The sequence below is a fragment of the Colletes latitarsis genome, chromosome 6 (assembly GCF_051014445.1).
Source record: "Colletes latitarsis isolate SP2378_abdomen chromosome 6, iyColLati1, whole genome shotgun sequence".
Lineage (NCBI taxonomy): Eukaryota > Metazoa > Arthropoda > Insecta > Hymenoptera > Colletidae > Colletes > Colletes latitarsis.
This window is the reverse complement of record NC_135139.1, coordinates 18947915-18964120: the sequence shown is the minus strand read 5'-3', so window position 1 is coordinate 18964120 and position 16206 is coordinate 18947915. Positions and strand designations below refer to the sequence as shown.

The 16206-nt window shown below is 45.8% G+C and overlaps 1 protein-coding gene across 1 annotated transcript in view; it reads left to right on the top strand.

Annotated features, from left to right (window-relative positions):
- The window catches only part of LOC143342554 (discoidin domain-containing receptor 2), a 150124-nt gene that overhangs the window by 123247 nt on the left and 10671 nt on the right, over positions 1-16206 (top strand). Inside the window, exons 5-8 of the mRNA XM_076766573.1 lie at positions 8420-8875; positions 14534-14741; positions 15142-15693; positions 16031-16128. Of these exons, the coding sequence (XP_076622688.1) occupies positions 8420-8875; positions 14534-14741; positions 15142-15693; positions 16031-16128 (1314 nt within the window). The remainder of the gene's footprint in view (positions 1-8419; positions 8876-14533; positions 14742-15141; positions 15694-16030; positions 16129-16206) is intronic.

Sequence of the window (16206 nt, the reverse complement as noted above, 5' to 3'; positions counted from 1 at the left end):
TGCGTCACTCGCGATTTATTTGTTGTTTCGGACAACACGAGCATCTTATCGGGAACATAGTTGCTTAGTTCGCACATGCTAACGCGGCGATACGAAATTGATTACCGCGATGTGTTTTCCTTTGGACGATTCGAGAGAATTTAGTGCTTCTAAATCAGGTTGCGCGTCTTTTATTATTTACGAGATACTCCGATTGCCCGTGTCTCGAAACGCTTTGAATCTAAATAAGCGTGCATTGTTAAATTACTAATTCTGATAACCGGGGCGTTTAAATTAATTTTTGCAAAGCTTCAAGGAGCCCACGGTTTATCTTCCCGTCGTCCATATTGTTAGAACAACCGACAAATAAAAGGTTACCCGGGGTAACAATGGAAAATTTCAGCATTAATGAAGAATTTGCGCGAGAAGCAGAAGCGGCCGCGTAAATCCTGCATAAAACCCCTGTAAAATAGGGAATCAGCGAACAAAAGAAGGCGTGTACGGGAATGTGAAACGGTGCACACGTGTCGAGGGCGGGCGGAAAATTCCACGGGCGTCGGCACATTTTCTTCCTTACCTTTTTCCTGTAATTTATCAATGAACGTATGAGCACGACAAAAGAAACACCGAGCGTGATAAATGCTCGGGACACTGAACGACGTGCGGCAAGAGGTCAGTTTGCAATCGATACACGTGCTGGGCGTTAGCGTTTCGGAATAAGCACTCCGTTCGGATACAGCGGTGGCCTTCGACTTGTCACTCGTGCTGTAGCAATTGGAGAGGCGGGTAGGTTAAAAGACAATGGTAGAAAATGGCAAAAATCTGGGTTCGCCCTAAAATATCGATGAAGTATAATTCTGCGTGTTGTAAAATATTGTAAAAGCACAATTTTGTATCCTGCAAATGATGGGAAAGTCACGAAGAGAGTACCTACATCGAAATTCTTTGCTTCTATCCCCTTCAGAGGGTTAAAGCAATCAACAGAATAAAAAATAGGCTTTGTCTCTTACTAAAATTGTACCCAGGGTTTCGGGAAGATATAGGACTACCGTTTCGTACCAACTTTGTAGAAAATGGCGTCTGCTATTGACCCTTGGCGAGGCAGCGTTGGTCACGCGTCGGAGATAAAATCGAGACCTGGTCTGTGCTCGCAGTTTCGGTTTCAGGGAACGGCGTGCATAACTTTGCAACAATTTTGGGAATAATATATGCATAATAACTCGGGAGACAATATGTGTAACAGTTTCGGGGGAGAGCGCGCGTAACGAATCGAGGGACGTTAGTGTGTCCAGAATCGCGCATCGCGGGGGCACATAATTCAATTCAATTAACCGGTCACAACAATTCACCGGGGCGAAAGATCGCCGGGGTTACGTGTAAGCGGAATTGCGCGGTTAAATTTAGTCACGGGGCGATACGCATAAAACGAGCCGGCGCGCGGATTATTGAGAATGATTTGTAGCGGTGTCCGCAAGTCTGCGGGCCGAGCGCGGGCCAGTAACTAAACCGTGACGTTAACAAGACGTAAATCTCGGACGTAATACGCTAACGCTCAAAAGTGGTACGCGACGGTCGATGCAATTTACTAGAATAGATCGGCAACCGTGAACTTACGACATTAATTAGCTACGACCAACAATAGCGATTTATTTCGCCTGAAATATGTACTTACGCACGATGACAAAATTTCATTGTAATTGTTGAATCTCATAATCGTCTCGTGATGGTGCAAAAATCATCTCTAGTAATGACGTATATGTCTAGCCTTTCTTTCTTTCTCGCCCTTCTTCGGTGGGTGAATCGTACAGTTTAGAAACCGATCTCTAATAAATACAAATACAACACATAGCTCTGCAATTCCTATAGTAATAATAGATATCGAATGAAATCAACGCGTAGCAATTTATTAGCGACGTTGGTTCGACCAAACGATAGAGTTTGTACGCGTTCGTCGCGGTACGCTTTTGCTTTCTATTTTAAGAACACAAAAGATTTTAAAACTTTCCCCTTAGTATCAAGGATGGCGGGATACTTTTGCAACTAATTGCATATCTTCCGGCGCGTTGCAGTCTGGAGAATTCCGCGAATGCACCGGTGGGACGTCGATGAATGAACGGTCCTCACGCGTAGTACGCGCGAGGCACGCGTCGCCAAAGAACCGCTGTCACTTTGTGATACCTATTATCGCGAACAGCCACGTGGAACGCGGCGTAAATCATTCTGATTTAACGACGATAGGCAGCCGGAGTCGCGTGGCGTACGGTTTTTGTTTCGTCTCGAGCTTGTGCTCAAAGAGAATCTACCTCTCCGTGATCCTCGACGGCGTTGTTTTCAGTTATTTTACGATTTTCGTCGGAAAGTGGAAAGCGAAGAAAATGGCAAAACGCGCGGGTAGACTTCAACACGGGACTTCCACTGTTTCGCGATATTTGTTCTGAAGAGGTACGCGCGGGAACCAATATAAGTCATTTCGCTCCGCCGACAATAACATTATTTTCGAGCAGCGTTGTATTTTTATTTTATTTCCCGTGAACGCGAGGCGGACGTTTTTACTCCGAGGGAGAACGATCGTGATTCCAGGGAACGGAATGGGGTGGACGGGGAAGGGGGTGAGGGGGGCGAAAAAAGAAGAAGAAAGAAGGAGGTGAACGTCCAGTCGACGAGGTGGATTTCCTTGGAAGTTAGTACGTAGAGAGGGTGCTTCGAGCTTATTTGTATAGGAGGGTGGATCAATAAAACGAGGGAAGGGAAAGTCGTCGCGTGCACGCGGGTCAGACGATTTCGACTCACCTACATAGGCGTTACCTGGCTGAATAGAAACCGAGGTCGTTCGAACGTACGACCAGCGTCCCGACGAAGGTCGAACTCGTCGAAATTTCGCCGTACCTTCTTCGAGCGAAGCTTCCATTCGTGTACCGTCGCGAAATAACCTTCGCCTCGCATACGATTACTTCGCGAAAGTGACACGCGTTTTCCCTCGAGTATCCCCGACAATGGTGAGCGCCGAAAAATATGGCGGCTCTATTCGCGCCGCGATATTACGATCGTGTTTCGATCAAACCGCGCGAACATCGTTCGAATTATTAGCCACGTAAAACATATGATTTGGGTGAAACTTTCCGAGTATTTCGAGGGTAACGTTACGCGGTGGGCGTAACTTCTTTACAGGCGGAGGACTCTCGGGGCTCGCGAAGGTCACTGTTGTCCCTTTGCACGGAATTATGCGCGTTACTTGCACGCGTACTACAGCTTTAGGAGACTGTAAACGCAACCACTCGTATCAGTAATTATCTAGGACTGTGTATGCAGTCGTATACAGAGTAATTTTAAAGCTATCCCTTTGGCTGGGAGCAACGTTTCTGTTTTTTAAATATTTACGGTGCAAATCGATATACAGCGTGAGGCACGAACTAGTCCCCAGGATTTTTCAGCACCCTTGCGATAGTCTGACAAAAAAATTGATTGTCGATAAAAAATTAAGGTTACCGTTATATTTTTAAATTCATAGTATTGTAGGCGACGTCGAGATGAATTCAATGACCTGCTACACGATGATTTTCAGATAACATTGAAGGAAAAATTGTCATGAATCGATTGCCACGTTATTTGAAATTGTTCGGAGATACATGACACTAACTCGCATTTAGACGTAAACAAATGAACGTGAAAATCAATTTCTTTTAATATTCAAACAACTGCAATTTTTTGTCAGTTACACATTGATTAATTAAATACTGAAAGGGGCTGAAAAATCGTGGAGACTAGTTCGTGGCTCACCCTGTATAGCACGAATAATTTACTACGAAATACTGGCTTGGCAATTTTTTGTGACATCGAAATAATAATATCAACGCTCGTTTCAAAGCAATATATTTCGCATAAAAATTTTAAACGCCTGATAATTTATTCCGTTTAAATAAAAGACCAGACAATTCGCCTGATCCGAACCAAACATTTTTCTTCGTGTTTGCCTGTCGTCGAAGGCAAATGAGGAATTTAAGAGTCTCGACGTAGGTGGGACATTTATGTAAATATTATTCGAGGCAGCGAACGATTCAATCCGTAATTAAAATTGACGAGAGGAACACGGGTTTTCGCCCACTCCGTCCGCGTCCATATTTCTTCCAATGTTCCTTAATCGTTGCCAGTTCGTTTCGATCCGTCACGGTCATAACTTAAGATTAGTTATAAATCGCGGTACCGAAATGGTGGCAGCCACCCGTCGATTCTTAGCTCGGTTTAATCTCGCCCATAAAGCATACTAATTAAGTACACGAAACCGGTCGAAAAGAGTGAAAGGAAATCGAGAGTCTCGTTAATCGATGCAGACCATCGTCCGTGGAAGCGTGTGCTGGCCGTGGAAAAAAGTCGTTCGCGTCGACCGACATTCGTAAACGTCGGTCCTTTGACCACCGGAAAGAGCCACCGGTTCCGATGAAACTGACCACCCACAAAACCTGGTCGAAGACGCCCTGTCGGGGGATAAATCTGCAGAAATTCGTGTCTCTTTCCTCCCGCTGCGCGGACCACGGCTGTTCCTCGCTTAATTACACAACGACACTCGGGGCTTATCCGACGAATAATCTCGCCTAACAGCTCGGCCTGGACCAGACGACGTCGGTGGTATCGCGCCGTGCGGTTGTCAACGGCCCTGCGTTCGCAATCCGCTCGAACGAACCGCAGAGAATACCAGTGTAAAAAATAAGAAAATCGCGCGAACCGTCTAATATTTTTAACCATCCGTATTTGGCGTGACGGAGATACGCGGCGCGGCCATAATTTATCTCGCTGATCCCTGCTGCTGACCTCACGGTCTAGCCGACTTAATCGTTTCCATAAAATGTCCGCTCCTACGCCATTATTCGCTAAAATTCGATGTAAAATCTGTTTACCAGTCGAGAAATTTAATCCTTGCGAATATATTATCTCCGACGCCCCGTTGGGAAAATCTGTAAATTAAAAATAGGAAAGTTTCACTATCCAGAAATGGTCGAAATAATTTTGATCTAGCGTCTCCTCCAAAAATGTGAAATTGAAGCTCACCGATCGGGTCGACGAACCCCGGTTCGCGAACGCATGACGCACCGGGAGAGAAATACGCGCGGCAACACCTCGGACCACCCGTTGCGTAAATATCCGTCTAATTAAACCGTCAGACGGCTTATCCGTCACGATCTTCGTCGACGACACGAGGCCATCAACGGCGGCTTCTGTTCGGTAGCTGGCCGCCGCGGACTATTCGGGATCGAGAGGAAACATTAACATAAAATGGGCGTTGGTGGCCGCGCCACGCCCTGTTACGACTCCTTCGAGCCGCGGTTGGAATTTGTCCGCGACGAAAAGTGACAGACCACTTCGAGAAAACGAGGTGGGGGAGGATGATTTTTAAGGGACACGCGATCGTTCCCCAACGTATCGTGAAAAAAGACTTTTCAGCCGAGATCCGCGCGAGTCGTTTCGCCGCGGAACGCGTGGGCGCGAAGATAAATATCGAGATTACTTATTTTTCTTGGTGGACGAGTCGACGGCTCGTAAATGCCGTCGTATTTTCGCTCTTTCGCTCGCCCCGTTTTGCCCACCCGACCGCCATCGTGTTCTCTCGGAATAAGCTGAAAATTTCCGGAATCCTTTCGCGGTTCATCGTAAACGATTAGACGGCCGCTGTTAGCGGGACGGATTTTTCAATTGCTTTCAATTGCGCTACAAGATGGCGACTTCCCCCTCGTCGACTTGTGTCGCGTTGCGTGTTCAGTTCTTAGAATCAGAAATATCTGAAATAGATCTCTCATTTATACAGGATGTTCGGCCACCCCTGGGAAAAAATTTTAATAGAGAATTCTAGAGGCCTAAATAAGACGAAAATCAAGAATACCAATTTGTTGATGGAGGCATCGTTAAAAAGTCATTAACAATTAAATTCAAAAATTTCAAATCGTTCTGGAAAAATTATTTTCGGTTGCGGGGGTCAATTACAAACATTTTTGGTGAATACACATACTTCCGAAATCCTACCCACTTTCGAGAAGAAAATTCGAGTAAGTGCTGAAAGTTTTGGGTGAAAAAAAAGACTTTCGAATCGTCTTGGAAAAATTATTTTCAATTGCAGGGGTAAATTGCAAGCATTTTTGGTCAACAGACATACCCCCGAAATCCTACTCAGTTTCGAGAAAAAAATTCAGTACGGTCGGAACTTTAAACGTTAATAACTGTTTAACGAAGCCTTCATCAACAAATTGGTATTCTTGATTTTCGTCTTATTTTGGCCTCTAGAATCCCCCATTAAAATTTTTCCCAGAGGTGACCGAACACCCTGTATAAATATTGCACTCGTTTAGGATTGTATGTTAGAATACGTTTATTATTAAGAGGACGTTTCTTTCTTCACTTTTTCAAAATAGTTCTGAAAATATCTACCAAAAATCGCATCGAGTCACTGAGGATTAATACCTGATAGAAAAAAAATCATTAAGAACGAACAGTATTCCTAATCTCTCTGTTTCGATAATTCCACGCAAAATAAATTCACGATCACGAAATCTTTTTCACGTTTTCTCAACTTAACGTATGTATCTGTTATTTCTATCCAATTAAATACAATTCGAAAGCCAGTAAAGCCAACTTATTATGGACTTCCGACAATCGCCGGGTACGTTCGCAGTTTACACAGCAATTTATTCTGATTTTCGTTGGCCCCGCAAGCCTTGGAACTGCAGCGTCACCGAAATTTCAACGCCCGCTAGCCGCGATATTCTTTTTCCATCCCTCCCCCACAATTCGACTAGACTTCTTTCAGGACTGTTTCGTTCGCGGGCGTATTTCAGCCTCTTAACGAGCGTTTCGCGCGGGCCAACGGATCGGCGCCCGCGCTCATTAAACTCTTGTAACGAAGTAGAAAATGGGGACGTGGTTGTCTACGACGCTCGGCGAAATTTCACACGTGTCGGTTCATTGTATTTCACCGGTTCGCCGGTTCTCCGCGCGTTCGTTTCGATGTGCTAAACATCAGGTGCCCGGGCGTCGCGGCGAAGAATAACGAGCGCAAATAAAACGGTGTCAGCTACTGGTCCCAATTACCGGACCGCCCCGCCGCAGAACGTGCCGGTTCGACCGACCGCCGACGACGATCATCTTTTAATCGGAGTTTCCTTAACGCGATCCTGGTCTACCGACCAAAAGAATCTACTTATTGCTTAAAAGAATCCCAACGGACGCGAGTAAATGGGGGTTCGAGGAGAAAATTGGATTTTATATCGCGCGAAATTGTACGCTTCTCTCCGCGGTTGTTTCTTCAAAAAAGGAACTACGATGCTCGTATTCGAGGAAAGAGAAGAATAATTGATTGAAGCTTCGGTATTTATTAACTCGTCGTTGGTCTTCTTGCGATCTTCGAGGCACTGGATTCTGAAAAATAATTCATGAGAAAGTTGAAGCTTCCATAGTCACGCGAACGAGGAACCTAGGATAGGATCAGGGGACACGCTACGTGTAACGAGTTGAATAAAGAGTAAGGTGAATTAATTTTTCGCGATGCCCAGAGTGTTTAATTATTATCTATCGTAACTGGATTCGCAACGGAGAGTGCGCGAAACGTTTCCACGAACGTTATTACGAGTAGTCGAGGCATTTCACGGTGCCGCGATTTCTCGTTTCACGCGTTCCCGGATAGAACAACGCGCGTTCTATTCCGCCGGCGAGCTCGAAGGTCGAAACGCGTGTATCGCGGAGGAGGATCGAGAATTTCTCGGACAGCGTCGTCGAGGGTCGTCCTTTCGGAAACAAAGGACCTTTTATTTTCCACTTACCAGCTTGACAGTGCCTCTCGGCTCCGCCACGAGATTCTCACGTATGGTCGTTTACGTGACCGTAGTTTATCGCGTTCGTGATCCCGACAGGTGTATACGCGCGCTATTTGAATGTTCATTACCCGATACGATCGTCGATAGTTTATGGTGCTTTAATGATACGCCTCGAGAACTGTATTCGCCTCTTTCGGATGAAATTTAGATAGCCACGTTCTAAACAATTTCAACAGATAAATTGCACGACATTAGACGGGGACCGAATTAAATTTCTTGGTTATGGATGATCAGTACTGCTAATAATAATTTAACCGTAAGGGATGAGATAGCAGAATTAAATTTAAAAATAAGGATTATCCTATTGAAATCAACTCTTTTCGAACGGTGTCTGCGTATACTAATGAATGGACCTTGACAGTCCATTCTTATCGAGGTTGCAAACGTTTGAAAGAAACCCTGATTCGTCAGTCACCCAGTGTACCTATTAAAAAGCTACCATAATCTGGTGAAATAAAATGAAATGCGTATGTAGGTGTGAGCTTCGGACAAATTAATTACGCTTACTAAAGATTAAAGTTGCTGGATCGTTCTGCTCTTAAATTGAATGCATCGTGAAACGTGATGTAAATTGCATGTTGCAGGTGATCAAGGGAAACACGAACACCTACCTGGAGTCCAAGTACGAATTGGAGCCGCCGATGTGGGCAAGCAAAGTTCGTTTCCTGCCGTACAGTTATCATCGACGGACCGTTTGCATGCGAGTGGAACTGTACGGTTGCCCGTGGAACGACGGGATCGTGTCGTATTCGATGCCACAGGGCGACAAACGCGGCAATTGGGAGTTCTTCGACGCGACTTACGACGGATACTGGGACGGTCAGCTCCTACGTGGCCTGGGACAACTGACGGATGGCAAGATCGGACCGGATAACTTCAAGATGGGTTATTACGATTACGAGAGAGGTCAGGGCTGGGTCGGCTGGAGAAACGACACCAGGTCCGGTCATCCGCTCGAGATCAAGTTCGAGTTCGACCACGTTAGAGAGTTCTCCGCCGTGCACATTTATTGCAACAATCAATTCACCAAGGATGTACAGGTGAGCAAAAGTCAACGAAAGATTGTAGTCGTATAGTGCATACGTTCTTAACCATTGTCTTCGTTCGGACAAAGTACGAAGAAATAATTTTTATTTTTTGCTATATCGGATCTTATGTTTGTTCGTACGATAAACTTGTGTCTAAAAATAAATTTGCACGGAGCAATGTAAGAAAATCATAGGGTAAGTAATAATAATGAAACCAAACATCCCGGAACACGTTGAAGCATGGATGAATTCATGGATGAATCATTCATACATGTTAAAGTACGAATGAAATATTCATAGACATGACAAACACAGCCGAGATACAAATTGAAAGCGTGTATCGATTTGCAAATTGTAGAAAACGAAAGTGAAACGAACGAGTGACTTTATTTCCCTGCTTTATAACGTGTACGCATTTCCAAACATTTACTTCAAACTTCTATCGAAAGTCATGTTTTTTAGACGTACATTATACGAATTCTTTTTAAAACTGTTTAAGCCGTCGTGAACTCCGAGAAGTCCAGAACCACTGGGATGGAAGATCGTAGAATCTTATTGATTTTAACAATGAAAAGATATTTCTTTCATCTCGCAGCGATACGTTTCTCTTATTATCGTACGATATCTCATTTTAAAGCTCGCGTCTTGCCGTGTGAAATACTGCCAGACGTATTTATGGGAAAGCGAAGTCACTTAGTAAAGTAATATTTCAAATCCTGCTGCAGTTCATATTCCTCTATCCACTATATTGACAAGCGTCTTTCGATTTAACGCGTTAATTGATTCTGCGTGGACGGTGGTAGTATTTTCTTTTCCACGTTGAAGATAAAATCGGGCAATAGGGCTTTTAATTCAGCGATTATTGCCAAGTTTGGCGCGTAACCTGCAGCGAGGTCGATTTCGCGTCGTGATTCGGAAGGTAGAGCAAAAGGAAGAGACGGTAGGAAAACCTGGTACGAGAAACCAGAGCCTTCCCCAACGTTTGCGGGTCGTGATCTTCGTATCCCCACGAACAAACCCTCGGGCAGATTTTTGGCCCGGAGAACAGTCACGTAGTTACGTTCAACAACATGCAGGTCTGAAGTCACGCTCGATGTCTGCTAGGTTCCAGTAGTGGTGTATCTATATTCTCTAATACATGCTTCCTGACTATTATTCCGTCAGCCGCATAAATTTATCAACTTCGTCGGTTCTTGATTCGTCAAGCTCCGTAGCTGAAACGCTTTGATACAATAATTCTTAAAACGAACCCCAAACGTAAACTCCCAACTGGGATGACTGAGAAATTGCTCATTTTTAAATTCGTGTTAAAACAAATTATTCCTTTCATTTTCATTAAAATAGAGACTGCTTTCTGCATATAATTTACACGCTCGTTGCGTATAGAGATAACTTTGCGACAGGACGAAAGAATTTTCCGTATTTTCAGTAGCACAGTGTGCACGCAGTCCCGCAAAATAAATAAATTACGAAGTTCGTTGTTCGTTTCGCGGTCTTCGTAATTTCGATCCGATGGTTCGAGACCGTGGTTATCGATGGAGTTCGGGTCGACGATAGAATTTCCATCCGTAATCTCCTTGGCAGCGATCTCGTCGAACCCCGACACCGGTCCACGTTATTTTCAAATTTCCTCCATGATCGTTCACCGAATATCCGCGAAAATGCACGAAAAAATTGTGGGTAGACGCGGTGCGCGACAGGGAGGAAATTGGAAGAGCCCGCGGCGGTGGCTCGCCAACAGAGCTACGATACAAAAAAAAAAAAAAAGAAAAAATATGGGGGTGGGATAAAAAAGAAGAAAGATAGCGAAGGGAAAAAAGAGACTGGGCGACGAGAGGGAGAAAAACGACGCGAGAAATACGGACGCAAAGTGAAAAAATGCGAGACAGACAGTCGCGGGCGAAATGTGCGCGAAGATCTCGCGCCAGCCTTTAATCCACGAACGGAGGAGGGCGAAAGAAACCCGGGGGTAGGGGCGGAACGATGGCGGTGCACGCCATGAAATCTAGTTTCCACGTCGGAGTCAAGGTCGGACGTAGGATGGGTAACGAGGCGCAACAACGGTTAGCCCCTGGGTTCGGCTGGAACGGATGAAAAGAGAAAGAGGAAACGAGGCGCGCGATTTTACAGGGTGGCAACAACGGCGTCGGCGGTCGCAGTCTGGGTTTTAGGTAGTAGTGGTGCCAACCGACGCGGGGTGTTGGCCGTTCTGTGAAAATTTTCCGGCCCCGCGTGCTTCCGGCCACGAATTTCTATATAATGGCCCCGGCCCCGCTATCAAGATTTATTTCAATGGAACCCCTCATTACCCTGGCCAACGAGTCTGTGTTCCATAATCGAGCAGCCCAAGGGGCTCGAAACAACAAACAATCGAGGGGGAACGAAGCAGCTTTTAAGAAATGAAATCTTTACCGGTGTTTCGTTAGGTCCGACCAACTTTATCGTCATTCTGTTCTTGCTCCTTACAGGGCGAGATGAAAATTGAAGGGGCGGGCTAACCAAACGGTAGGGTTGCTCTCCGGTGACCGGGCAATATCTTTCGTTTAACCTTCGTTTAGCGTGCTCGATATCAGAGATACGTAACATTCTATTCGGATTGTATGTTACGCATTTTTTCGTATTATACGAAAGCGTGTATCAAGAAAAATTCAACGGGAACGTGAACGTGAGACACGCAAGGTGTTGCTAGTGTTTCTTCGTAGATGGTAAACATCAACTGTGTAATCTAATATTACCAGACTGCCCCTTTAAATGAATTACGGTATACAATACGAATGATTCACTACTACTTAGCGGCGCCGTTCAACGTTGACAGCAAACATATTAACCACTTAACTGCCGCGCCCGCGTTAAGTCGGGGAACGCAATCGCCGGACAAACAAGTGACATACAACTCGGCGACTAAAATAATGAAGAGGAAGACGAAATTTCCAGCAGAAATTTTGAAACGAATATTCGAAAAGTGAAATGAGAAATCATTTTACGACCAAAAAATTCTTGGAAATTTATTTTCAACCGTCACAATGGTTTCCCCTCTTAAGTTAATGTTTATAACTTGGTTGCGGCACGTATAATCGATAGACAACGTCTACGCTAACGGTATTATAGTTAAATAAGTATTCTGTTGGGGGAAAAAATTGAGACGGTTAAAGTAGCGAAGACAGAGAACCATCGAAGAAACTAAAAGATGGAAACGGCGAGGAAGGTGTTATTCCAAGTTCGTCTCTTTGTCTCGATCCACGGTCGCCTGGCGATCCGGAGGATCGTAAAGTCGCTCGCTGAAAGGCGTAGAATGGAAGTTTTCCGGGGCGACGTCGCTTCATGCGCGAATCTCTATATAATGGGCCTCGAAACACTCTCCTTACCAGTATCAAGATTTATTTGAATAGAGCGCCTCATTACCCAGCTCGGGGCTCGGTTGTATGGCTCGCGAGCGGGCAAGATGGCGGGGGGTGGTGGAGAAGAGACGGCGAAGGCAAGGGCAGCAGAAACCGGCGCTGCATCGGCTCGAGGGTGAGATCGAGGAGGCAAGGAAGATTCGCGGAAGACGGGAAGAGAACGTCGAAACCAAGAGAAACGATCTGCGTTGCCGTTCTTTCTCTCTCTCTCTCTCTCACTCTCTCCGTTACGCACAATGGTGGCGAGCAACGAGCCGAAGGAGCAGATACGCCACGTATTCAAATACAATACCGACAGTCTGGCAAGTCGGCAGTCTATGGATGAGGTACGAGGGCAAGCAAAGGGGTAGGTGGGTAGCAACCACCCCTAAACGTCCCCTTCTATTAACAAGCGCCCGCTCGCGCGGATAGGACACGTCTTCTGAAAGACAGCACTTCAAAGCATCGCCAGCTTTTCCCTCCTCGTCTCTCGTTTGTTCGTTCTCTCGGTCCCTCTTCTCAAACGGCTTCGCGGCCGCCACTTCGTCTTCTTCGGCTTCCTCATACTACCGCCGTCGGCCGTCGACGAGCTTCAGTATGCTTCGACGGTGCTACCTTGAAAATCCATACGCGTCGTCGTTGCGTTCGTCTTCGGGGCTAAGAGAGTTAGATAATCTCAGCTTTGTAATCTCCGTTTCCAAGCCCTCCGCGCTCTGTACTCTCGTCTATCCTTCTCTGTCCCAGCTCGTTCCGTTCCCGTCTAACCACCTTAACTCGCGCGCATCGCACCGGTGCGTCAACCTCTACGGCTTTCCGGCTGGCATTCTCCGGGCGCAACTATCTTACGCTTTCCTGGAGTGGAATTAGCATTCCACGCGCCTCTCGTCTGCTGGAAACGCAGCCGCGGGAGGGCTAGCAATTATCGAAGTCGTCGATGTCAACCCACTGTTGCCTCTATAAAGTTGCTCGTTATATCCGTAATAAATAGCCCGGTGTGTATTTGTGGAAGAGGAATCGCGAGATATATTAATATCCGGCGTTGGGCTCCGCGACGGAACGCCGCGGCTCCCATGAGCTCTAAGCGCCCCGGCCGTAAGATGCTGATTTATACATATAATTAATGTTGAATATTAGCCGCTATATCATGTTTAGTGTACACAATGAGAAGCTTAATTTTACTGTCTGAAATAACCTTTCCCGTGCCACGTTCCACGTATCCTTCTGCTGCGGCGTGTTTTAAGAGTACACGGCCCGAGCGTACCGCGTTCAGGATGTAACTCCCAGAGTGCAAAATAATTTCTACCATTTGTCAATTGCGTAAACGCGAAAAGTCGTGCGAATACGCGGGTCAGAAAACTCGCGACTAATGCCATCCTATAGCTCACCCTTGTCTACGAGCACCGTCCATTACATGCTTATCTGCTGGAGGAGTGTACGCGACTTTCCGCTCACGTTGGGCGCTCTTCTACAGGGCATTTCAAGACAACGGTGTTTAAAATTCCTTAAAAAAATAATCGTTTTATTACACAGGGTGCCCCGTAGCATGTAGGACTCATTTTAGAACTAGATTCTTCATATGAAAACAATAAATAAAGGTTTATATAAATATATGCACTATTCGTTCTTGTTTTCGAGTTATGGCGAGTTTCTTTTTTAACACATTTGCTATTCTTTAACGTATTTGCTCACCTTCACAACAAATGTTCGAAATGAGCTCCTTACATCTGAACCCAGACCTGGAGACGTTTTACCATTGACTGTCTTACCCTTTCCATTTGCCCAGGAATTGTTCGAATTTCATGGGAGCCTTGCACAAGTCTTTCGCGTAGCATTCCGACGTTACTAATAGGCACTTTGTGTACAACATACAACTCCTCATAGTTATATGCCGCATAATTGGACTACATCTACATATGAAGTGATGAAAACGAGGAATATAATCATAGATTTCTAGCCACACATTATATTTGCGGTAAAGAATTTTTTTCTCGAAAGTGGGTAGGATTTCGGGGGTATATGCATTCACCGAAAATGATTGTAATTGATCCCTGCAACTAAAAATAATTTTTTCCAGAATGATTTGAAATTTGTTAATTTCGCCGGAAAATTTGTCCACCTTCTGTTATGGTTGTTCGGATAACCGGGTGCCGGATAATGTGTACGCGTGAAAATATTCTCAGTCTCCATTGTACCGAGTAGCCGATCACCGGACAATCACGCGATCGTAGGAGATATTTCAAACGTGTAGCGACGCGTAGAACAAGAGAAACAAGTGTCTCTTTTCTGCCAACAGGTGTTCTCTGAAGCGAGCATAATGTTCAGCGTCGGTGGCCGGTACTACACCGGCGACCCGATCGTGTACTCGTACATGGAGGACAGGATCTTCGAGCACTCGAGGAACATCTCGATCAAGCTGCACCATCGGATCGGCAAGTTCGTGAAGCTAAAGCTGAGCTTCGCCTCCCGGTGGATCATGATCAGCGAGGTCACCTTCGACTCCGGTGAGTGTCATCCACTTACTAAGACAGCGGTTTCAAAATTCACCAAATATTCACGCGATTCAAACATGTGGAAACTTGGTATATTAACCCTTTGCACTCGGCTGTCCCCTCTGAAAGGACATCCAGCAAAGAATTCCCCTTCTAAGGGAACACAACGATATTATTGTTTTAAAGTGTTTATATAGGACAAAATATATAAGCGGAAAGTCTAAAAAAATGATACGTTTACTTGGATCTTTACTATATATTTCGTAAGAAAGTGTGTTTGAATTAGTGCGAGTGCAAAGGGTTAATTGGAATCGTTTTGAGAATACAACTATGCTACCGATATAAATAAGAAAAGGAGAAACAAAAATAAATTTCTCTAGATGATGATAGAAACGTCGATTGCCTGTTACAGACGTCGCTCACGGTAACTTCACGCCGGAATCGCCACCCACGACCGAGGCGCCCAGATTGCGGGATTCAATCTCGGCGCGTGACAATCCTCTCCAGGCGGAAGTGCCGGTGGCCAAGCAGGACGATCCGACTTACATGGCCGTGACCATCGGTGTCCTGACCGCGGTGATCCTCTTGTTAGCAATCGCGTTCTTCCTGATCTTCTCGAGGCACAGACAACGAAAGAACTTCGCCAGCCCGTTGGGCGCGAAGAGCGCGATTCCCTCGGGCAATCATCAACACCTGTCGCCGGAATCCGCGTGCGGCACCACGGAGAAAGACCCGTCGTTGATGACGTACGGTGTCGAGGAACTCGACGATAGGTACACCGGAACCAAGCTGACGACCCTGCCGCGCGATCTGAACGATCGTCTGCTGGGCGACGTCCGGCTAGACGAGTACCAGGAACCCTTCCACGAGAGCAAGTACCGGGAACCGCCTCATGCCGCTTATTACGGATACAGTACCGTGGTTATAGACAACAAGGACCTTCACGACAACGTCGAACAGTCTGGTGAGTGTGATCGATTGCTCGAACCCCCTACGACGGTTCACGCGAACCCTCGAGGTGTTTGACTTCCAGCGTCGGAGTCTTTAAATAGTTGTGCCACGAAAACGAACCGCGAAGAGAAAAAGTTACCTCGGTTACCTTGAAACTCCAAGTTAGTCGAGAATAATGTGCCACGATCTCGCGAGAGTCGTCGATCGCTTACCGGGAATGAGTTCCACGCGTTTCGTACTTTTTAAACCCGGTGAATATATTTAATTTTCGTTCGAAGAGTTTCGTACCATCGCAGGTTTAAGTTTGAAGTGGAGATAAGTAGAATATGGGGAAATCACTCTGTTCGCAGACGCCACTTACGATTACGCAGTACCGATGCCCGTGCCTAGTGTAAGCAGCGACCAGGACAGCGTATTCTCCAAGTCTTCATCAAGGGGTAGCGCAAAGGTGAGTTCTTTTTCTCCAAGTAACAAAAAAACGTGTCGCAACGTTACTCTTAATTTCTCGTCGAGAATAATTTTTTAT